The sequence below is a fragment of the Arvicanthis niloticus genome, chromosome 2 (assembly GCF_011762505.2).
Source record: "Arvicanthis niloticus isolate mArvNil1 chromosome 2, mArvNil1.pat.X, whole genome shotgun sequence".
NCBI lineage: Eukaryota > Metazoa > Chordata > Mammalia > Rodentia > Muridae > Arvicanthis > Arvicanthis niloticus.
This window is the reverse complement of record NC_047659.1, coordinates 84421896-84446904: the sequence shown is the minus strand read 5'-3', so window position 1 is coordinate 84446904 and position 25009 is coordinate 84421896. Positions and strand designations below refer to the sequence as shown.

General features: G+C 41.3%; 1 protein-coding gene across 1 annotated transcript in view; it reads left to right on the top strand.

Annotated features, from left to right (window-relative positions):
• The window catches only part of Ryr3 (ryanodine receptor 3), a 290856-nt gene that overhangs the window by 98688 nt on the left and 167159 nt on the right, over nt 1–25009 (top strand). The window contains exons 27-34 of the mRNA XM_076928313.1: nt 564–727; nt 3443–3608; nt 8358–8444; nt 8862–9088; nt 11151–11943; nt 14269–14469; nt 18126–18228; nt 18931–19068. Of these exons, the coding sequence (XP_076784428.1) occupies nt 564–727; nt 3443–3608; nt 8358–8444; nt 8862–9088; nt 11151–11943; nt 14269–14469; nt 18126–18228; nt 18931–19068 (1879 nt within the window). The remainder of the gene's footprint in view (nt 1–563; nt 728–3442; nt 3609–8357; nt 8445–8861; nt 9089–11150; nt 11944–14268; nt 14470–18125; nt 18229–18930; nt 19069–25009) is intronic.

The window sequence follows — 25009 nt, the reverse complement described above, 5'->3', positions numbered from 1 at the left end:
TCCCTTTAATTGACTTAATAACAACTCGTGTGAGATACGTGATATTGTGCACAGAAAAGACAAAACACTTAACAAAGTTCACACAATAATAATCAGTTTTGCCAAAGATTCAAGCCTGGTTTTTCCTTACTGATCATTCTTGTTTTTTCTCAGTCAAGCAAATTCAACAGCATATAAATAATTAATGTGCTCAGTGTCATAAAGAAAGGAATGAAGTTGGCATCATTCTTGGCACTGTAGCTATTACTGTAACATGGTAATAAGCTTCACAGGGCGTATTATTCTCATTAAGAACTGCTGTCCTCACCACAGCCTATTGTTGGTATAAAGGCCACACAGAGTGGGTTGGCTGCTGGGCATAAACATGGTGACACAGACTATGGAAGGAGGGTTACCACAAGTTCAAGGCCAGCTTGAGCTACAAAGTGAGACCCAATAGGAAAAGAAAAAGAAACTTTCAGTGTGTGCTTCTTCACAAAATAAAGATTTTTCTCAATGATTTTATCTCTCAGCTCTTCTCCCAGGACAGACACTACTCACACCCTCTGTTGTCCCCTCCACAGCAATGCTACTACGCTATCCGAATTTTTGCTGGGCAGGACCCATCATGTGTCTGGGTTGGATGGGTGACTCCAGACTACCATTTATACAGTGAAAAGTTTGACCTGAATAAAAACTGCACAGTGACTGTCACCCTAGGAGATGAAAGAGGCCGAGTCCATGAAAGGTAAGGGGGTCCCAAGAAATTCCTATCTCCCTACAGCAGTCATTTATACCCCACTCCACACCCCATATGAAGAAAGTATCCCAGCCCATCTGAAATGACGAATAGTAATTTAACTGGTTTTTACATTGGGATCACCATGACAGTGGAAAGGAGTGTTTGTAGAGACAGAGGCTCATTTCATTGCATATAGAAATCATAAACAATTGGAGTCGGGGAACCCTGTCCACATTTAGTTCCACGATTTTGAGGCAGGCCCCAATTACTACAACATCAGAACAAGACAGAAAAGTCTCCATGTGTCTAAGAAAAGCCAGTTCAGAGGAAATTGAACAGATGATCAGTAGCACACAGCAACTGACAAATCAGAACCCCCTCATCCCAAGAGTTTATGATATCTCAAAGCAGAAAGAATATAAAGAGAGAACCATGAACAACAACCAGTGAGTAGAGACTCAGGCTCTTTGGGGAAAACATGTTTCAGGTTCACCTAGGTCCACCACTGTCCACTGGCACTGCAGCCAAGGAAAACCTTTGTCCAGATGTATCCCAAACATCTCAAACCTATGTCACATCATCTGCCTACTTCCTCTCCTCTGGTTTGGAACATCATCTCCCTGGGTAGCTCTGTACCAAGATGGGGTAAATTTCTTCTCAGGGAAGCCTTTACACTCTACAAAGTCAGGAATCTTTTTCTGTCAGGGCTTTTTATACAGTAGGGCTCATCGAAACCTGTCGGCCATGGAAGAATTATGTCGCCCAATGGCGGACCCCTGTAGGCAGATGAATAAAAGCACAGACTCTGAAGTCAAGTTTAGATACTGATTAGGTTTGAAATTAATTCTTAGTCACTTACTAGCCGTGTGAGCTCGAACTTTCATTTCCTTATATATAAAACGAAAATAATTATTCAAATCCCAGAGTGCTACAAGAAGTAAATAAGTTAATTTGTAAAAGAATGCTGAAGACAGTGACTTATCTCAAGTACTTTATAAATATTAACTCTTACTGCCAGCACTTAAAGCAAGGTCTGGCACACTTCAGTGCTCAATAATTCTTAGTCCTTTGTCTGACATAATATGCAATAAACACAAAATTGAGTTTTACATGTTTCAGAGCATTTTAAATTTGGTGTCTTTAAAATATACACAAAGCCTGCCAGTTCACAGTACACAGTTCAATACATCAGTAATTGGATTCTGTAATTTATAAAGCAGGGATAGCATGGCTTGAGTTTAAACTTTATAGAAACCTATCCATGGCTATAAATGGAAGACTCAATTTGCAGAGGTCTCTGCCTAGGAGCACTCATCCTGAGAAAACAGCCCCGTCATTGTCCCAAATAGGAAGAAATGAAAGGAAAGGGATGTGTACTCAGAAAGGGATTTCCACTCACAGTAGAAAGTGGCAGACTTCTACAAACAGAAGGAAACAGAATATCTTCTTCATTCAGCCTGGATTTTCCAAAGAATAGTTCAGAGGTAAAAAGCCTTCAGGGTTCAGGGAACTGTCCACCACGCGATGCTGAATGCTTGGTCTGGGTTCCCTCACACAGCTGACACAGCTAAGCTACAACAAGAACTTAGCCCAAGCTACATCAGATTGGTCTGTGTGTTCAAAGGGGTTTCTCTTGCATCAAGTAGAGAATCAATTGTTCTTTAACCTAAGAAAGGCCACACCATATCACTCCAAAGGCCCAGGTCCTTCAGCTGTTACACCATAGGTGAGCTGGAGAGAAGGCAGAACTGACTGCTTGTCATCACCCATTGTGAGAGCCTCTGAGAATCACATTGTACATGGCCTATCTTCTCAAAAGCTCACTCTGGGTATAAAATCCTGCAATTAAAAAATTCTAGCTCAGGGTGCAGCCCAGTGGTAGAGCCCTTCCTTAATCTGCATAGGATTCTGGGTTTGATTCCCATCACAAAAGTGAAAAGGTTATAAAATTTGGATTGGGAACCTTTGAAGGCTTTCGGTTACAGCTTGCCTTTAAATATAAAGAACAGATGGAGTTCTACACTCTGGAAATTGGTAGAGAGCTAGTGACAGAGAAATCTAGGTGGTTATTTAGCTATTTGGGCTATTTAGTAGCGAGGCCAGCAGACATCTAAAGAACAGAAAGTACAGTATAGTACAGTTCAGGGAGCAGGGAGGCCATCAGAGACAGTCTATCTGGATCCTAGTTGCCATTCCAAAGAATATGATGCAAGTTTTCAATCACTTTATGCCCTGTGATCCAGAAGACTGGACAGGAAGATAGGCCACATACAATGTGGTTCTCAGAGCCTCTCACAATGGATGATGACAAGAAGCAGTCAGTTCTGCCTTCTCTCCAAATTAATCCAGATTAATGATTTTGCTTCTCATCCAAATTCCTCTGTAGATTTGCCTCTACCATAGTCTCCTTTCTGTGCTTTGACTTTTCTGTCCCTAAAATGGAAGTATTACTACCAGAAGATTGAATTGCCAATGAGTTGAGAAATAGTTATCTGAATACCAAGGTCTTTGGAAGGAGGCAGCCTGCCATACTGCCACATCCCCAAACACAATAGTTCATGCCTGAGTAAATTTAGTTGAAGCTGAACAGTTTCATTCAAGAAAACAATTATGTAGGATTAATGGTAAAATTTCATAGAGAGGGTTTTGAGGCATTTTACAAGTGAGTTATGATTACACACCACTATATTCTACAACTTTTCTCTTTTCTCTGGTTTTCAGTGTGAAACGCAGCAACTGCTACATGGTCTGGGGTGGGGACATTGTAGCAAGTTCCCAAAGATCAAGTCGGAGCAATGTAGACCTGGAGATTGGCTGCCTTCTAGATCTGGCAATGGGCATGCTGTCCTTCTCTGCTAATGGGAAGGAACTTGGCACCTGCTACCAAGTAGGTGTGACTTCTGAGGCTGGGCTGTTGCTTTGGGCCTTGGGCCTGGGGTTTATGGTTATGTTCCTAATTCTTTTCCACTCTCATCATCCTCCCCCAGTAGGTAAGCCTGTGCAGACCACTGGCTATTAGTCTAGCAAATAGGCACAGTGTGATTCTATTTTATACAGAGAAAAAATATGTTTATGTATTGGATGATTTCTATATTGCAGTCATCTTTTAAGAAGAAACAGCAGTTTTTCCTTATTGAGCTCTGAAAGATTATTCATGTATTCCAAAAGTATATCTTTGCTGTCTTTATATTGTCTGTAATAGATAAGATGGAAGATTAAAGATTTAAAGGGTGAACAGAAGTCACTTTAAGACACTTATTTACTCAAAATAGAAACCGATGGAAACTAATGTGTCCCATTCACTGAGAGGCTATTTATGCTCCCAGTGGATGATGTGATCCCTTTGGATCTGTTTTGCAAGTCACATGTTTTCCTATTTCATAAACTGTAAACTTCAATAAAATTTTCCAGAAAAACCTTTAATTACACACCTATCATTAACTACCATCCCAGATGTGTTCTTCTTGAAAGCCATGTGAACCTGGCAAAATGTCATGTCTTCTACTTTTTTTCTTAAAATCTATGATAAACATTTAGTCCACTAAAATCTGAGAATATATCAAGAAGAAACCTACCTAACCAAGCATTTCTCAAGTTACTGAAACGGGAAATTGCTTTGTTGACCTTAACCTGTAGTACTCTTGAGCCCAGAGACCCATAAAGTCTACTCCAGGAAGTGTTGTGTTGAGGGATTATATTCTCAAGCAATCCCAATACTGGTAAGCACAGAACAGTGAGTTTGTGTAGGTAGAATTTGCTAAACCAGTTACAAGAAGACCTTTCTCCCATGAAGAGCAATCAGGAAAGTTTCATTAGGGGAAAATCTTGGCTTTGAGAGTACTAGAAGAGCAGTATTCTAGGGAGGTATAGTGGGTAAGTAGACAGCAGGCTCTATGTTTGGTAACAAGGGTTCCATTTGGAAAGAGAGGGAGGAATACATAGAAAATAGGAAGCTATGAAAGGTCTCTGAGCATGAGTGATGTGCAGTAATTAAGGAAGCTAAATGTAGTCTCTTAGGGTCAGCAGCTTAGAGAACCACAACAGATATGCAATACGCTGTTGTTACATAATAGATAAAAAGCCCTGGTCAGCCCCAGGTCACAGTCTTTAGATTGTAAGGCCTGTAGGAAACCAGCTATCTTGTCTTTGCTTGGGGAGATGGGCTAAAGTGGGCAAACACAGCAGTCCTTCTTGTTCTGAAAGATTCACTAACCAAAAATGATAGATGGGCCAAACTTTGTCTACATGTCAGAAGCAGCTCACTGACAGGGAGGCAGCTTACCTGTCTATCCAACAGTTCCTGCAGTGAATGGAACAATAAGAACCTTCTCCTATGAGGAACATAGTCAACACTTGGCAAGCTTGCCTGGCAGCTGGAGGGCCCAGCCACTTCCAGAAAGAGGCATTTGTGAAGCCAGGCTCTGGGAAGAAAGTAAAGTACTCTGGTATTTTCTGACTATGATGCTTCCCTGGGCCCACATCCCTTGAGAAGCTTTTATGTACATTACTGCTGTCCTTCAGAATCCATTAGTGTTTTCCCATTAACTTCTGAAATGGGCTGGACTGAAGGGTCCCTCCTGAGCTGCAAAGAATTCTGGAGCATCTAATAACTTTTATGACCTGTTGGACTTTGGAGATCTGCAAACATTAAGGAATAAGCAACAAAGCAAGGTGGCATTTGCAGAAGCAGTGACTTGCCTGCCTCAAAGAGAGAGAGAGAGAGAGAGAGAGAGAGAGAGAGAGAGAGAGAGAATGAGAATCATGAGGCTAAGATACTATAGCCAAAAGAAGGACACTCCTGCTACTTGATCACATCCTGCATGGTGATTCCTATGCAACATCAGGCTGGACCACTGCCGTCATTGAGCAAGATGCTGTTGGAGCACCTCCCTTATTCAGTACATTCAAACTCTTCTGCTGCTCAATGTTCCAATCCCAAAGAACTTTGCTGAGTGGCAGAGTGGTAGAGATCTGGTGAGAGTCCTTAGTTGAGAGTTCCTACTCAACTAGTCCTTTCTAATCCCCATGAGACAGAAGCATGTCCAGCCATGTGTCTGGTCCCTGTCAGCTGGATCATTGTTATTCCACAGCTACAGTCCTTTTCATTTTTCAATTATCTCAAGAGAAACAGGCCAGCAATATTTATACACTGGCCTTCAATCAGAATGGACCAAAATAATGAACAATTCTCTTAAACAACGTTTCCAGGACTCCCATTAAATGACGCTATGCATTCTAAAATCCTTTCTCCCACTTAATGTGATCAGTAGAAAAATGAGAACCAAAATATACATTCAAGTTAGTCCTGGGTGACTGCCCTACATCATCTGTGTAAAAGGAAGAGCTGGCTGTAAGATTCAGATTTATGAGAGAGGCTAGCTGTAGATTCAGGCCAGTTTCTAGGGCCTGACCTTCACACATGATTAGAAATGGGATGTCTATCAGTACAAGGACAAATAGATCAGCCAGTGATAAAAAAGAACCGTAGCTTCAAAAATGAACAAAGGGCATGATCGCTGGAGTCCAGCTGCTCACTGCACAGGAGCAGGGGCAGACCCTGCAGTTGGTGAGCCTTCCCAGGGTGGAGGACGTCTCTGTGCCCCTTTTCCACAGTGCAGCAGCTGGCACCTCGTGAGCACTCACTGGAATTTCTTGTCAGATTAACTGGCTTGGCTGGGAAATCACTTGTATTTGCTTTTCTGCCTAACAAGTTGCCATAAAATTAGTGGCTTAAAACGACCTGAGTTCATTACTTCCTAGGTCCGTGGGCTTGCCAGATGCTTAGGCTCTCTCCCAAGGCAAAACCAAGGCACCTGCTGGGCAGAGCCAGGCTGTGCTCTGGAGGACCTAGAAAGAACCCCTTTCTGAGTCTTTCTGAGTTGTTAACAGTAGCCAGTTCTTCATGCTGCAGGTCTACTGTTCGGAGGACCTGCGTTCTTACTGACTGGTAGTGGGGCTCACTGTCTGCTAGCTGAGTGCCTACAGTCCATTCACACAGTCCCTCTGTCTTTAAAGCATGGTCTTCTTATACTTCAGATCTTTCCAATTTTCCCTTCTACCTCCACAAAAAAACAAAAAACAAAAAACAAATCAGAAAAAAAATTCTGCTTTTAAGCTACCTTTGCATAATTAGATAAAGCCCACATCTTTTTCCAGCCCAAGTTCAACTGCTTACCAGTTTTTCTTGAACATGTATAATCCCATGTTCCATTAATATAATCACAGAAATAAAACCAGGGTCCTCCAGAGCCTTCTAGAATTATATTTACCACATCACTAATACCATTTTCCCCTTTGATATACCCTGAGGAGACTATGCTTCTGTTTTCTTCTTGTTTTAGTCCTAAACAAAAATCTGCATTGTTCGTCATGGTGAGAATATGTATGCTCAACACAAGAAAATATTCTGTTTGAAGGCTTTCAAAGCACTCCCTGAGATTGGTTAGGAGAGTCTGGGACTTTGGTTGATCAGTTTATAAAGTTTGCAATAAATCATCCTTAAAGGAACAGAAACCATCTCATATAAGGCATCTTACTTTAAAACCAGGCTATTTAAATAAGAATCTAATTCAAAGAAATTACAGCCTCCATATTTTTTATACCTTTCTATTTGCTAGAAATAAAACAAAGACCCTGGGGATAATGAACTCTCAGGGTATAGCCAATATAGCTACTCATCCTTGAATTTCTAGGCAGGGAGAGTTGCAAAAATTCCAAAGTGACTGCATTTACTTAATGGTAGTGGACTAATAACACCTAACTTTGTATACATCAAAGAGAACAAAAAATAAGTGGAGCCTTGATGTCATATGCAAATGCCTCATGCAATAATGTAAGATGCAATTAGAAGCCAACCAGAGAATCTCAAACCCTTTAGCATAAGTATAGCATGTGTAAAGTGGGGGAAAGGGTACAGAAGCATCCAAAGCAGCCCAGCGAGAAGGCGAGGTCCATATTCCAATGAAGAACTTTAAAGTCTTTGCCTGTACAGTATCAATTCTCAGTTGCTATGTGTGCCTGTCCCCTGCCCAGGACATTTGGCAGTGTCAGAAGACCTTGTTAATCTTTAGGATTATGATGTGCTCACAGATACATAATGGGTACAGGACAGAGATATCACCTCCTATTCTACAATGTTCAGATTAGTTTACCTAATAAGTTATCAGAGGCAGCAATCAGACTGGGCTTAAGAATCTTGACTGCAGGGTGTCTTGGTATGCCTTGTGAACCTGCCATTTGCCTTCAGAAATGATCCCAAGTCACGACCCAAACATACTGCTGTTCAGTAGCCATCAGTGTATTGCCTGACTAGTGAGTAATGGCTGTCTCTGGACTTATGACTCTGATCCTGAACTCTAGGGAAAGCTGCTGGCTTGCCAGTACCTACGGCAGAAATGTAAAAGTTGTAAGACCATTTTATCCCAAAGCAGAAAGAACTTAAGGCCTAGAGTGGTGTCAGGCTCCAGTAAAAACAAACCAGGGCTCTGAGAACACCTGATCAGAGGAAATTGGCCAGCCAGCCAGTTGTCTCCTCTCAGCTGAACTTAAATGAGATGACTAACTACTAAGGCCAGTGGCTTATCAAACTGTGATTTCATAGCCCTGGGCAAACCTCTTGATTTGTTTTGGTTTCCAGGTGGAGCCTAACACCAAAGTGTTCCCTGCAGTCTTCCTCCAGCCTACAAGCACTTCCTTGTTTCAGTTTGAACTTGGAAAACTGAAGGTATTTATCTGTCACACACCCCCTCCTGTTAATGCCCATTCCAAGGGAAGGCAGCACTGACCATCACAGGGAAATCCCAGGTATTAGAATGCAGAGGAGAGCTCTTGCTTCTCATCCACCTCTCTACCTCTCAGGCCTCTGTAATTTGCTGGGAAGTTCCGATGACAGAATATGCCTTCTTGTTTTCCTTTTCTTCCATGCATTTTGGCTGTTGAAAGGATTGATTACTTCTCGCATAAGTCATTGCGTACCATTGTAACTAATGGCGGCAATGCATTTGGAAATTCTCGGGATATATAGTCCTTCTTTAATTTATACCAGTTATACAGATGATCCCGAGCCAGGTACATACTCCAGCAACTGAGACGCTCCCTGTGACATGCCTCTTCATCTCTGATGTCTTCTACCTTGCTCCAGAATGCAATGCCTTTGTCAGCAGCCATATTCAAGAGTGAAGAGAAGAACCCCATCCCACAGTGTCCACCTCGGCTGGATGTCCAAACCATCCAGCCAGTGCTCTGGAGTCGCATGCCCAGCAGCTTCCTCAAAGTGGAGACAGAGCGGGTGAGCGAGCGCCATGGCTGGGTGGTGCAGTGCCTAGAACCCCTGCAGATGATGGCACTCCACATCCCTGAGGAGAACAGGTACTAGAGGGGCCCACAGAGGAAGGGACAGTACTGGGAAGCCAGGAAGCTCCAGAGGGCACCATGAGCATCTGCAGTAGACCCTAAGCTGTCCTAAGATAACTACAGTTAATGTTCCACAGTACTTCAAGTCTGTTCTTTCTCTTTCCCAATGTCATCATTCATTCTAAAACAGCAGAGAATGCACCAGCCATGGTACCTCTCAAGACTAGTAATCAGAAAATACGTCCATGCCTTTAATTAAAATACAAGTGATCCTGAAATACACCTATGTTTATTTCTACAAAAAGACAAGGAATGGCTCATGTCTGGTTTGATTTAGAGAATTAAGAATCTTAGCACTTGGGACCATTTGTTAAGAGGATTGTGACTGGGTTCAATCTCCCAACACTTGGTATGGTTTGGTAAGCTGCTCACATACTCCAAGCCACACCCACCTCAGCCACACTGCAAAAGAGAACCACCCACACTATTGCTAGGATGAGAGTGTGGTTCTATGGGTGGAATCCAGTGCCATTTCTGGCCATAGTGGGAGCTGAGTACGTCTTATTGTTGTGGATGTTTATTAACCTCAATGTCTCTTAACTAAAAAGGTATGTATGTGCATGGAGCTGGAGAAATGGCTCACTCACTGGTTACGGTCCTTGCAGAGGACCTAGGTTCAATTCCCAGAACCCACATGGCAGCTCTTAACCATGCATACCTCCAATTCCAGGGGATCCATTGTACCTTTCAGACCTCTGTGGACACCACAAATACACACAGTACACATCAATATATGCCAACAGAACACTCATCTACACAAAATAAATACTAAAAGTCTAAATGAAAAAGCATAAAGTAAAGGTGTTTGCACCCCCATAGGACTCCCCTTTGGGTATGCCCTTCTATCATGTATCACAGGAGAGTATGGGGAAAGTAAAGAAGCATTGAAACCATTCCAGAAAGCCCATCTCCAAGGTCCCCAACTGTCCAGGCCCGAGCTGCTGCTCTGGTCCGAGGGTCAGGGTCTAGCAAGAGAGACAGTGTGGATGGAGGGGCAAGAGATACGAAGAACAGAGGTTCTGATCAAGTCTCTTGTCTCTAGTCTCCTTTATTGAAAGGAAATCCTGGGTATTTATATGCTTTGCCACATGCCTTGTAGGCATGGATACCATGTGCACCTTGCAGCTGGGGGCACTAAACAGCAGAATAAGATGTTTATCAGACTGTGCTCAGCTGTTGTAGGCTGTTGAAAAACAAGTCTCTTGTCAGGGTATATGGCTCAAGATGTTTGCAAAGAGGATAGCTGCTTTCTCAGCTCCCAACACCCAACACACCATGAGGAGGGAAAAAAATGAAAATCTAAGGAGAGACCAGAGCCTCATCCCTGGGCCTACACGAACAAGAAAGCAAGACACGGGCAGGCAGGCTGCTAATGTCGGGAAGGAAGCACTCACTGGATTAGGTCAATGAGTACCAGTTGGAAAAGTGTTTCTGCTCAAGAACAAATGTGCAGATGTATTTGTTTTTAAGGATAAAAAGCTTTGTAGATGCTGCAGACCTGGACTACACAGATGGTATGAATGATAGATAGTCTAGAAGTGGATATGGTTATGGGTGTGGCTGTGGATGTGGCAGTGGGTGTGGCTATGGGGCTATGGGTGTGGCTGTAGATGTGGTTGTGGGTGTGAGTTGTGTCTTCTGAGAGACTGTCTCAGGAAACAGATCCACTTGAACCTTTAGATAATGAAAGCCAGATCATCATCATATTCCCAAGTGTCTTTCTCCTTGAGGTTTTTAGGGTTTTTTTTTCCTTACATTTCAATATTTTGATATTTGATAAGCCAATTTCTTTCATTTCCTGGGCTTTTTAGAATATTGTAATGAGACATAGTGGATCATTAGGAACCTGGGTATGGACCATAGCTGAGAGAAGAGGAATACACTGTTAGAGAAAGCATGGCAGAGATTTCTGTCTTCACTGAGCTGGTTGGATTTTTTGGAATCTCACAGGGCAACTGTACTGAATCCTGGCACTCATTTCTTACTTTGGAATGGTGGCTTGTTTTGTCATCCTCAGGTGTGTGGATATCCTTGAGCTCTGTGAGCAGGAGGACCTGATGCAGTTCCATTACCACACGCTGAGACTTTACAGTGCTGTATGCGCTCTGGGAAACAGCCGAGTCGCTTCTGCCCTGTGCAGCCACGTGGACCTGTCACAGCTCTTCTATGCCATTGACAATAAGTACTTGCCTGGCCTCCTTCGGTCTGGTTTCTATGACCTGCTCATTAGCATCCACCTGGCCAATGCTAAGGAGAGGAAGCTGATGATGAAGAATGAGTACATCATCCCCATCACCAGCACTACCAGGAATATCCGCCTGTACCCAGATGAGTCCAAGAGGCATGGATTACCTGGCGTGGGCCTGAGGACATGCCTCAAGCCAGGCTTCAGGTTCTCTACCCCTTGCTTTGTGGTGACTAATGAGGAGCATCAGAAGCAGAGCCCTGAGATTCCCTTGCAGATTCTCAAGACAAAGGCCCTGAGCATGCTGACTGAGGCTGTGCATTGTAGTGGGGCCCACATCCGAGACCCTGTTGGGGGTTCTGTGGAGTTCCAGTTTGTGCCTGTGCTGAAACTCATTGGAACCTTGTTAGTCATGGGAGTTTTTGATGACGATGACGTTCGGCAGATTCTCCTCTTGATTGATCCTTCTGTGTTTGGGGAGCACAGTGGGGAGACAGAAGAGGGAATAGAAAAAGAAGTGACCCATGTAGAGGAAAAGGCAGTAGAGGCTGGAGAAAAGGCCAGCAAGGAAGCTCCAGTCAAAGGCTTGCTGCAGACTCGATTACCTGAGTCTGTCAAGCTCCAGGTAACTAAGAACAACACGCTTTTGCTCTGGTAAAGTGCCCTGGAGGGAGAGAGAAAGCCTGGGTATGGGGGCTGTGGGCACAAGCCTGAGAGTCCTACTGCAGTAGAGGTTTATAGAGAGTACCTAATTGATGCCTATTTTCATGGGATATATTTCTTAAGCTTCCCCAAGCCAACAAGAAAATGCCAAACTTCATTAGTGAGATACTTTAAAATGTTCCGATGTCATAAAGAAGTCTTTGCACAGTGTTGGGTTTGCCCATGTCTCTGAGCCTTTGAGAACCAGGTGATTATTTGAGAAGTATCTGTTTAGCAAAGGGGATTAGATTCTGTAGCCGAAGTAACTCTAAAATGTTGTTCTGTAGCCCAAGGAACTGACTCCCAGGACCATCACACACACAGCACTCACTCTCACAGAGCTGCGTTCTTACACTAATACGATGGGGCCCTGCTGACCCAGCATCCACTAAACTGCTACCCAAACTAAGGAGCCTTCAGTACCATCTGAAACAATGATTCCTCATGTAAACTATCATGAGCCATGTGCTAAGGATGATAACCTTTGTCTTCTGAGCACTGAGACAAGGAGAAATGATGAGGAGCAGGGGTCCTGGGTCAGCCATTCCTAGGATTCTACTCTTCCTCTGCTGCTTACTGGATATGGAAACTCACAAGTCAGCAGTCAGTCAGGACCTTAGAGTCCTCATCTGTAAAATGGAAGTTTTAAAAAAAGATGATGCCAAATATATTTTCATAAAAGATGTGAAGTATCTTCTATCATAGAATGTGAAATAATCTAGGACAAAAATTCTCTCTTCTAATATAATAGGATTAGTACATAGTCAGTTAATCAAGATATCCAGTATAGAGGAGAAATGTAACAATATAAAATGACATGGGCATTCTCATGCATGCACACACACACACACACACACACACACACACATACACACTTCTACCTTAGCAGTTAACTAAATGGTATAAGTTTGCTGCTGTGATACAGGGCCAAGATCTTTTCTTTAGTATGAATTCTCTCACCAGCACTTGAAGTTCTTCCTTTTCACGTGTGACCTCTGGAGCAGCTGGCATCTATTGCCGGCTCAGAGATTTGTAAAGTGAACATCAGATCTCCAGTCATGCACTCCATAATGACACTTCAGTTAACAATGGACCACAATATATGAGAGTGATAAGGTGATAACCATCTAATGAGAGACTAACCATCTGTTGCTAAAATTTCTTCCCAGGGCAGATGTAAGTAACATCTCTACCCCTTTCCCTAAAGTCCCAATGTCAAACGCAGGCATGATTCCAACAAAATTCACTCTGGAGAACCAGTAAGTTTGGCTTCTTTACAGAACATAGGTGAGGAGTCTGTGTGCTCTTACCCCAACAGCCCACACCTGAAAACTCTTTACCGGCAGGAATGAGGTCCCCCTTGTAACTATATAGATGGAGCCTCTCTTCCTTCAGTTTTTTTCTGGCCTATGTACTCCAGCCCCTCCCTGAGGCCCTGTATAATTAAGACAGAGTATATAACCTGTGGTAGAAAGGGTCTGGATAGTAAGGGGAGGGTCTTTTGATCCTCTCTGCCCCTCTACAAGGGGCCAGAAATAGCCAACAAGCCCAGCTTGGAAAACTGTTGTACAAAGGAGTGCAGCTGAACTCCCCAATACGGTGGTCTCTTGGCTCAGAGGACAGTCACTGACAACACTTGGTGTGTAATGTTTTCACCATGATGAAGTTACCTAACAGTAGAGTGCATCTTTGCCATCTTTGTAGTATCACTAGAGAGCAAAACACTTTCATACCTGAATGATCTCCCCCACCCTTTACAATTTTTTCACACCTAGCATTTATTTTTAAAACAACTCAAGTGTACAGAATGAGCAGATCATTATCATAACAACAGAACTGACCACAGATGAGCAGTGCAGCCAGGGAAGGTGGGATGGGGAACAAGCTTTCCAACATCCCGGTCTTCTGCCGCTGCACCATGTGAGAAAGGAAAACAGTGCTCACATGAACATTTTGATGCTAGTTTTCATACCTGACTCCCCAGGAAAGCATTTGCTACAAGATGTTGCTTTCAGTAACTTCTTTTCACTCTCATTCCCTGGCCCTAATGGCTGAACAGTTCACCTCTGGGTTTGGACAGACTCGGATTCAGTAGCTTCATGATTACTCTGAGGCACTAGATCAACCAATTCAATGCATTTTCCTAAGTCTCAGTGTTTCTGTCTGTGAAGTGGGGAACTGGCAACTGTGTCTGTGAGTATTAAGTGCATTCTCTAAGGAAGTATATACACATACTTTTCTGTTACAGATGTGTGAACTCCTCAGCTACCTCTGTGACTGTGAACTGCAGCACCGAGTAGAGGCTATTGTGGCATTTGGTGACATTTACGTGTCCAAGCTGCAGGCAAATCAGAAGTTCCGCTACAATGAACTCATGCAGGCCCTGAACATGTCTGCAGCCCTAACTGCCCGGAAGACAAGAGAGTTCCGCTCACCACCCCAGGAGCAGGTGAGTTCCATCTGCAATACCATTCCTGTGGAATTCCAAACCCCAGAACAGGATACCTGAACCCTTTGTAGTATTGTTAACAGACAGAAGAGCCATGGAAGCCACAACATGAAGAGATAGACTGAATCCCAAGTAAATAATAACTGGAGAGTACGTGCCAATTATCTTGGCAGTGGCAAGTGGGGAGAACCTTTTGCAGTGTGTTATATAGGACTTACTTGTGGTTGTTGCTGCTAAGAGAGACCATGACTCTGAGCATGCTCTTAATGAAGAAATGGCATCTCAGGGTATAATAGCGCTATCCAGGCCTGTTGGCCACTGCTCCCTAAGTGTTCAGAAGGAATGTAAATGTTTCAGTGAGGAAACCAGATCTGTCTTTGAAATGACATCTTTCAATCTCATAAATATTTAATAAGCAGTCTATTCATTGTTATCGATGTAATTACCACTATTTTATATTAATGGCACAACTATAAGTTCATTCAATTACTTTCCCAATCTATTTTATGGGACATAGATATTTATACTGTCTTGCCAATGAACCATATATTGTAGCTTTTGAAAGACTCTTGAGTGACAATGCCCAAAGAGAAGGCAAAGCTAGTCATTGCTCTAGATATGAAGGTCCCTGGGACTGGCTGAAATAGATGATTGCACCAAGCCAAATGCATGAGTATGCTATTATCCCAACTGCTACCCAAGGATTATGAGAATATTACAAACACCACTGGCTTCTCTTAGACTGGCAGTGGGTGTGAATGTTCCCCACGACACTGAGCAAATGATGCTCTCTCTCAAACTTTTGTGAATAATTGGAAGACAATAATGGAGAAATTATAACACCAATATTGGCTTCAGTTAACAACACTGAAGATCTATACCACATCACTCATGTGTGGCACTGGGTTCCTGACCGGTTTGTCTAAGTTCCTTCTGCTAGTGTGGATAATGTTTACATCTATAGCCCAGGGGTTTTCTTAGGATGCCATGAGATAATATATTTTACACTGCTTAGCAAGCTGCCTGCCACTGAATGAGAATTCCGTAACTGTTCCCTCTCCTATCAGTCATTTTAGTATTAGAGAAACCTGCAACATCACACCTTCTTCTAAGGCCGTTGTGAGTACCTGCTGAGTAGGGTCACACATTTCCTGACATCTCTAGCCTAGCTTTCACCATCCTCGGCAACCTAGACAACATGGTCTAAGCTTCTGGAAGGAGGAGGCTGATTCCCATCTTTCTTTTCTCCATTGTAACTTCAAATTTTTTCTTCTACCCTCCCTAGAACCTCTATTTCCTTCTCCTCCAGTCTTCTAAGTAGAGAAGCCATTAAGTAGTCTGTAACTTGAATTCTTCCTGAAGGTATAGACCAGTGCTTCTTAAACAAGGTCACCAAAAGAACTTAGTAAATTGATCGTTTGGACCTTTCTCTAGGATCTCTGAGTCAGTAGGCCTGAGGTAAAGCTCAAGGTTTTTCATTTCCACAAGTTTTCAGGCATTGTTGATGCTGGTGGCCTAGAAAACACCACCAAGAGCTAAAGAATTCATGTGTTCTATCTCCACCCCTCCCAGAGAATTTACTTCATGAGGAGACCTACCCATAGAGTTCTCAAGGAAAGGAAGCATATGATGTCATTGAAAGACAATTTAGATCAACTTCAGAGGTTAGGATGCAGAATCACTTGAAAAATAGAATGTATGAAAAATAGAATGTATGAAAACTGACCCCTGCTAGCATTACTTTTTATGATTAATGTAGACAGCAGCGTAAGTGCCCTGCTTTGCTGCCACTGGGGACTGCACATTTTTCATGACACTTTGTGGTGGTTACATTTAGAAATATGTTTACATTCAACACTGCTTCAGCATTGCAGGGGCTCTGGGAGTAGCTACTAGGTCTCTTCTTGTCAGCTAATGATGAAGTACATTTATTACTAGATCAGAATTTTTTGCTTTAATAAATGGACTTCACTGTTATATCATTTCTCTTTGTAAGTTTGTGTGTCCTGTTTATTTAAAATATTAATCTGTAAATTAGTTTAGATTCACTAAACTGTAGGAATGCTACATGGTAACTAGAAAGACATCAAGAACATTTAGACAAAATAATAAAAGCGAAATGAATGGCAGAGTGAGTACAGAACATAAATCTAAATCTCAATAGGAAGACCTAAATGAAGATCCCATGCTGTACATAAAATTAAAAGCTAGCTAAAATTCCAAAGATATATTGAGTATATATTATAAATAACTAAAACTCCAGAAATCCATTGAGTATACAATATAAATAACTAAAACTCCAGAAATCTGTTGAGTATATACTATAAAATGCCTAAGTTGACAAATGTGAAAAGCACTCCACCAACTAATTTTCAAATGGATAATTACCTGGTAGAAAAATAGATGAAGAACATCAGAAAAAATTTTACAAAATATGCAATAAAATTAGACTTAATGTGTAGAAAGTAAATTTCAACCTCACCAATTAAATGCAAATTAAAGCAACAGGGATATGACATTCTTCACCCATCTAACTGGAAAATATTTGAAAATGTGTTAAGCTCTCATTACTGTAATAGAGATGGCAAAGTAACACACATATAAATTTGGAATAATGCAAATTGTTGTGAGATTTCTGGAAAGCAATTTACAATTCATATTGCAAGCAGTTAAAATGTACAGACCTGTTGCTCCATTCATTTTGCTTCTAATTTATTATAAGAAAATGATCAGACATGTGAATAAAAAGTTTATAAAACCTTCAAAGCAGCTTTGTTTATGAGAAAAACAGAAACAAGTGGGGAGATGGTCTGGTGTGTGAAAGCACTTCCTACACACGTGTGAAGACCTGATTGTGAACCCCTTAAACTCTCATAAAAGCTGATGCAGAGTGTGAGCACCTGTAATCCCAATGTTCATGTGGAAAGAGGGAAATGGAGGCAGGAGAATTCCAGGAAGTTCACAGGCCAGCTAGCATAGTATGTGAAGTGAAAACCAAAACATCAAAGACCCCCGTCTCAAATAAGATGGAAGGCAAGGAGCAAACTCTGAGGCTGTCATCTTCTGATCTTAACATGCCATGCCATGTTGAGATCAGCCATGGCTCATATGTGCCCACATGTGTGCGCGCACACACACATACACTCACACACACACACACACAGTACTCACAAAAAATAATAAAAATATAAGCAAGAGATATTATAACAGTTAATTTACATAAAATTTTATCCGTGCATAGAGTGAAATAAATACATTGCACCCATTTTAAACTCATAGTTTTTAAAATAGTCCAAGGCAATGTAAGTTAAAAAAAAAATCAGATTTTAAGAAAGTTTAGGTTGATAATGTGGCTTGAATTTCCATGGATATACATAAAATCTGAAATAAATTTACTAAGATATTATTAACAAGACTATCTCTGGGTAGTAGCAATTTTCTACTTTAAATATTCTCTAAATTCTGTTCAAATAATAAACAGCTTTTAGTATAAGGGAAAAAAAAGAAAAGGCAACTTTTATCTGTTAGCTACTTTTACTTTCCCTACCCTCCAAAATCTTTTAAATAAAAAATTCAAAGAGTGGTGTCTAAGGCATGATCTGAGCTCCCGTGGCTGACATGGAGACCACCTAGCCATTCCTCTCTTGCCCTCACAGATCAACATGCTCCTCAACTTTCACCTGGGAGAGAACTGCCCCTGCCCAGAGGAGATCCGAGAGGAGCTGTATGACTTCCATGAGGACCTTCTGGTTCACTGTGGTGAGCTGCTGAGAGAGGGGCTAGAACCACAGCCATCTTCCTTTTCCAGAGAGGCAGTGAAGAGTTGGGACTTGCAGCCTGGCAGACTAAAAACCTTCACCTAGAAGATACAGAGAGGGGATGGGAAGGTCTCTGGAGGAAAAAATAGTGGGAGGAAGACTGATGCTACACCCCACCCAGTTTATGTACAGTAATCCTGTGGTCTTCTCCCAGTCAAGCCAAGATTTTGAGCCCTCTTTCTTTTAGGTGTTGTAAATTACTTTTCAAAAAGTGGGTATCGATATTTTCCCTGAAGGATTCTAAGTCATCCATCCCTACGTTGATGCATATCTGCTGATTTTTAAGTGGATCATGGCATTTAAAATTCTTGTACATGAGTAACTTGAATAATATGTAGAGAAAAGCCGAGCTTCTCATCTAAAATAATAAATGTTAATGTGTTTTAGAGACTCTAGAGCCCTTTTAACATAGGTTAGGAAGAGTAAAGCCTTGGGATTAAGTTTATTTGATGTTCTGGGACAGAGAAAATCATATATTCTAGCAACTATTAGAAAGGCATAATGTAGATAAATACTCCTATGAGGCTGCCTAATCTTGAGAATGTTCCAGAAGTGTGGGAATTTTCTTTTTTATGTTCTTATCTATGTGATAAGATAACCCTTAATATACTGTTTGGGTTTGCAATGTTTTGTGGCTTGCTAGGGGTTCCCTTGGAGGAAGAGGAAGAGGAGGAGGAGGACACTTCCTGGACAGGAAAACTGTGTGCTCTGGTGTATAAAATCAAGGGCCTACCCAAGCCTGAGAAGGAGCAACCAACAGAGGAAGAGGAACCGTACCCTAGTAAGTGCATTGCCTTTCAGTCACACTGCTGGCAACTCTGCTCCATCAGACTTAATCAAGGTAACTGGTTTTCTCCAACACATTGTAAGACATGTAAGACTGTTTAAACTCTGAAGTAAACAAAAGGGCATCTTGTCATCATAGTTGGTAGTCAGTGTTATAGTTTTTTTTTTTTTCTTTTGCTTTATTTTGTTTTCCTCTGCCTCCCTGTGATTCAAGGGATTCACTTTTGGACTTTTACTAAGAAAAGGTTGGCTGTTTGGTGTCTGCTCTTATTGTCTGTCTTAGACATTCTCACATAGATTCTGATCTTTCTTTCAACCTATAAGTGTTGCCAATGTCTCTCACTTCTGATTACAGGTACTTAAGCAAGAAAAGCTACTCCAACCTAAGAAATTAAACCATAATAAAACACAACTTGTAAAACAAATAATAGGTCTCTTTTTTCTTTGCTCCAGAATTGCAATTGCAACAGCCTGCAGTCTTTGACCTGTTTTTTTAAGGATGTCAACTCCTGTCCCAATTCCTTCTTCTTTTCTTTACACAGTAGGTAACGTCAACCATTTTTGACCCATGTTGAAAGAAGAACACTGACTTGCTTGACTATCTCTCTAAATAAGTTAACAGTCCAAGAGGGGGTTGTCTGAATATGAAACCAGTCTGCTCCTTGCTACAGATCTGGCAAATTTATCATTTGCCTAAAGAAGAAAAAAATGTCCCATTTTTTATTGCTTTTTATCTTATTCCCTATTCCTATCTATCTTGGAACATACTTTCAGACCATCTACTAGAGAAATAGACTGTCAAGATATGATAAGTGTATCTGAAAACACCACTTTGAGGGTTCACACATCTTATTACCCTTATATTAAACTTCCATCTTTGTCGGAATGTTTCTAAGGGGAATAGATTATTCTAATTTATCAGTGGAAGCGTTGAAGCTTCTGAGAGAGTATATAATAACTTTGCTCTGGCAATCCTGGTCACTCCTATCCCATAACCATGCAAATATTTTGGCTTTGATAGAAACTCTCTGTGGTTGCCACTAAATTAGTACTGCTAATAGCTTGTACTGGCCCACATAGCTCCTATATCACCTGCTGAGAATTGATTCTGGAAGTGGATACTTTTCTTTTGACAGTGTCTTATGGATAGGGTTCCCACTAAATGACGATGTCATGTTAAGTGAATCTAGTCAATCAGATGGAATCATTCATCATCTGCCTCTGCAAAGTCTCATTCTCTGGAGGGGTTCAAATACTGTGGATTACTTCCTACATAACTGTGCCTCAGCACTACAGCAGACAAATCATGTTCTGTGTGTTTGGATAGAATGCACACACCTAACAGGCCTGTCACTTGAGATTGCATGTGTTCCACCATGCTGCTTCTCTGTCTCATTTATGAAACTATAAGATATCCACGTTTTATGTTCTGAATGTTTTAAGATCCAAAAAATAAAGGAAATGGTTGATCAGTTTAATGGACTTAAGAGGTGGCATCATCGGTTCAGTAGGCTGTCTAGTTTGGTCTTTAATTTCATTAGGTACCATAGCCTCACAGTTAAGCACTTTCTGTTCTCTTACTTCCTCTATCTTTTGTCTCGCAAGCATTTGTAACATCATAGCTAATTTTTCTTGTGGTAGAGCTAATTTTTCAACCTTTTTGAGAGGACGTGTACAAATATTGCTATTGAAAGTAGGGAAGGGTTTATCCTGGTGGTCACAATTGTAGTCAAGTAACATTTCCATCCTCTCGACTTCTACCCTTGGTCTTAAGAGATCTGAAATGGTGTTTCCCAATTTCTAATGCAGAAAAAGTTCATCTATATAATTAAACTTGTCTTTTTGGATGGATTACTATGATTTACTGTCCCAGAGGTTCCTGTGTCATTCCTTGCTCTGGGCTTGAGACTCCTGCCACTTCAGAGTCTCCCAAGTCTCTCTGGGCATCCAGCAGAACTCAAAGAACTGATGCTTCCTGTGAAGACTATCCCAGGTGAATTTCTTCTTGATGGATTTCTGTCAGATATCTCTTGTCCTCTGCAACATTTCTATCAAATGTCCTCTAATTTCCAAATCATTGGTGGGCTTTCTCCTTCTCCAATCACATTGGGCATCAGATCTAAAAGTAGCTTTAATTTTTCAGATATAATTGTCATCTCAGAAGCTTACTGCTAAATAATCTCACCCCTTCCTAGTTCTTTCTGGTCTCTGGCTAGCTGGCTCAACTCAGAAGTTCTAGCTCAAACTGCTCTCTAAGCTTACTGATTCAATCCAGCTTCTCTGGGCTTCTCGCTAGATTACTCTTCTTGACCTCAGACTAATTCTGGCAATTTGTTCTAATCTTCTGGCTCTTTTTTATTCTCTGGGTTCAATTGCCTCTACACAAACTCATGAATGAGCTCAACTCCACTAAACTGTACTCACTGCATTGACTCCCACTTCAGCTGATGAACTCAACTGAACTCCCACTGCATTTCGTGAACTCAACTGAACTGCACTCACTGAACTGCCATCTCTTTCCTGTGTTTTTCTCATGGAGTTGGGCATACACTATCTGTGACCCATCTTGTCAGTTTTTTCTCTGATTCATCACTTTGTCTGCCCTTCAATTACACATCACTTTCAAACATGGCTGCTTCCAGCCAGATCGCATAGACCTAAAAGGTCTTTAGATGCAATCTCCTGCCAGAACAGCCATGTTGCTGGATTAAAATTCCTCTACCACCGCCAATTGTAAAAATGGTTAACATCCTATAAATTTGTCTATGTTGTTATTTATGTGATTTATCTTGACAAAATAAATAGAATTTAGGTGATTATAGTGAATTTACCAAACACCTCCACATATACTAGTTACGAATGTTACTAATGATGTCCTTCATTTCTTCATTATTCAATTGAGGGAAATGGGACTTGAACGAATCAAGAGATACCAGTTAAATGATTCTCCTTTTCCATCTTGGATCCAGAAAATTTTCCTGGCTAATAATTAACTCAAATCTGAGATAACTAAGTCAAGTGAAGCTATGATTTCACTTCAGGTCTAAATATCTTCTCTTCCTATCATGCCATGCTGTTTCCTATATCTGAGCAGATTAATAACTAGTGTGAGTTGCCATTTGGAATGAAAGTCAGAACTCAACAGCATGTAGAATTTTAGCACTTAAAAGTCAGTGATGCCAAAGATTTGGACTAGAAGCCATCAGGTAAGGTGGTGGTAACCCCTCCCTGAAATTTGCTTTTATGAGCAGTTGGTGTGGATCAGATGGTCTCGTTCTGAAACTCATTTGAATGCTAAGTAGCTCTGTGTTAAAGAGGTTTGGTTAAATTAACTACAAGCCATGGCATCAATGAAAACTGGTACAGTATTATCAAAGAGCTATATGATAATGAAATGAGATATCAATAGCCCAATCATACTAGGTCATATTTTTATGTCTCTGTCTAGCACATTTTTAAGAGACTGTCCCTTGCATGCTAAGACTGGACTGCAAGCTGCCGTTAAAACACAATTTCTTTAAATATCAATGCGTAGCTGTAGCAACTGAGTTATTTCTCCAGAAGAGATCAAGCAGCTGTTTCTCTTGAATTCTATGGTTAAGAAAATGAAAATCAGCTATCAGATTTTACAGATGAAATGTGATGTACCTATGCCTTCTCCATGGGAGATAATTTTCCTCATCTTCTGTGTAAAAAGAAATGCCCCCAAAGGATATTTAGTCTCTCAAGCAATGCAAGCAAAGGAGACAAGGCCCCCTGCTGACATGAGAGACCTTGTGCTGACCCACTGTAATTCAGCAAGGAAGAACAGTGTAGAAGAACCAGATGTAGGAGTCTATCTAAAGGAGGTGCGATGCCTTCTGTTCTCAGCCCATGCTGTTTGCACAAATACTGCCTCCCTCTCACAGAGCTGAGCTGGCATTCTTGTCCCCAGGACACGCTTGCTTTCCTCTGCCACTCCTCTGATAAAGCCCAGACCAGAGGAGTCCCTAGAGATGACTACAAATCCATCAAGTCCCAAAGCTGCTACTTGGGGAAGCATTTGCCTTGTCACTGAATGGTATATCAGCTCTAAACCAAAATTCTCTCCAGCTGAATGCTACAGCTTACTTATGAATACTCCTGGGCAGAGAACGTGTTCTTTACGATCAGTGTAAGTCCTCCTGGGCTCTGGTACAAATGAATACCAAGTGAGATCACCACACCAATGGGGGTGGCTCAGTGGATTTAGAATTTAGAAATTTTAGAAAATGCATCTAGTGATGGCTCAGGCAATATCATTAGACTTACTTTCTAAAATTTCTAAACTCTCTGGAAATAGCTGTTCCTTAAGATAGATGGACACACACACACAAGAGAGACAGAGACGGAGAGAGAGAGAGAGAGAGAGAGAGAGAGAGAGAGAGAGAGAGAGACAGAGACAGAGACAGAGAGACAGAGACAGAGAACATGGAGAGAGTGATTCCCTCTGTGAAGTCTCTCTTCTAACCTCACTCCTCTCCTTCCTGCCTCAGCATGTCATATAATGTGTCATTGGAGTTTAAGTGACTTCCCTCCTTACGTGGAGTTTTTATTTACCTTTCCTTACTGGGTCTTAATATGAGAATTTTTTTTCTATTTTCATTCCATTAATCTAATTTTTTAACCTATAATTGCAAATTATTCACTTTAAGACTCACAAACATGGCAAGTGGGGCCTTGAATATAAAAGTGAAGTTAAGTCTGGATAGATAACTCTTACAGTAACGAGGTTGGATTGGGATAATAAAGCTCAAACAAAAATACAATTCATGGCCTGAGGAAGGGTTGGAAAAGTGTAAGAATGTGAACACGTAGATAAAATAGGAAAGGAAAGCATTGTGTCGACAACACTGCACAAGAATGCCAAAAGACAGGAAAGTTCAGGCTGAATCCAGGCATGACAACAAGAATTAGAGTGGACTGGAGTCTATGGGAAACTGAATGGGATGCAGTGGGGATGTAAACACTGCGCCTCAGAGGATTGCTAGTAAAACCCAGTTCACCAGTGCAATGTTCTCATTTGCTGTATAAGGCTTGGCCCTGGAATCGCATAGATGAAGGGTTTAGTGTGTATGTGGTACCCACATTACCCTGTGCCTTGTCTTAAGCCCCTCTGTAAATACTATTGCTTCTCATATAAGCAAACACTCTTGTTTCTATTTTATAATCAAGCTAAAGTAAAGACAAATAACTTACCCAAACTATATAGCGGTGACATTGGTCTAAGACATTGATATTCCTGTATGTATTGTTTATATAAAAGTACCATGTCCCCTGTAAGCAGTGATTGTGAAAGTTTATTTTTTAAATTTATTTTTATTTCATACACATTGGTGTTTTACCTGCCTGTGTGAGGGTGTTGAATTTCTCTGAAACTAGAGTTACAGAGAGATGTGAGCTGCCATATGGGTGCTGGGACATAAACTCAGGTTCTCTGGAAGAGCCAATGCTCTTAGCCACTGAGCCATCTCATCAGCCTTATGTTTCTTACGTATTATTAGTTTGCTCAGTAATAGTGAAATGCTTCTGATATACAGGACCGAGAGTTAAAACCTAGTCTTAAATTCTTGCTTTGCTTCACTTCTGTAAGGTTAAATGCATGATGGCTCTGTGTCTCAGTATTTTTGCCTGTAAACTAAAAAGAGAGTCATTGGGTCACTATAAGGATTATTGAATATATGCAAAGGGTATCTGGCACAGTGTTTAATTTCAAATATTTGGTGATTACCTCCCATATTTCAGGCACTGTTTCAGGCACCAGTAAAATGTGTTTAAGAAAAATAATCTTTCAATCAAGAATTTCATTCATCCCTGCTACAGGGAGACACTGGAACCAAGGAGAGAGAAATGCTCTGGGTAACATAACTTGAATTAGGACTCTGGCAGACGGTATGATGCCTCAGATGATATCAACA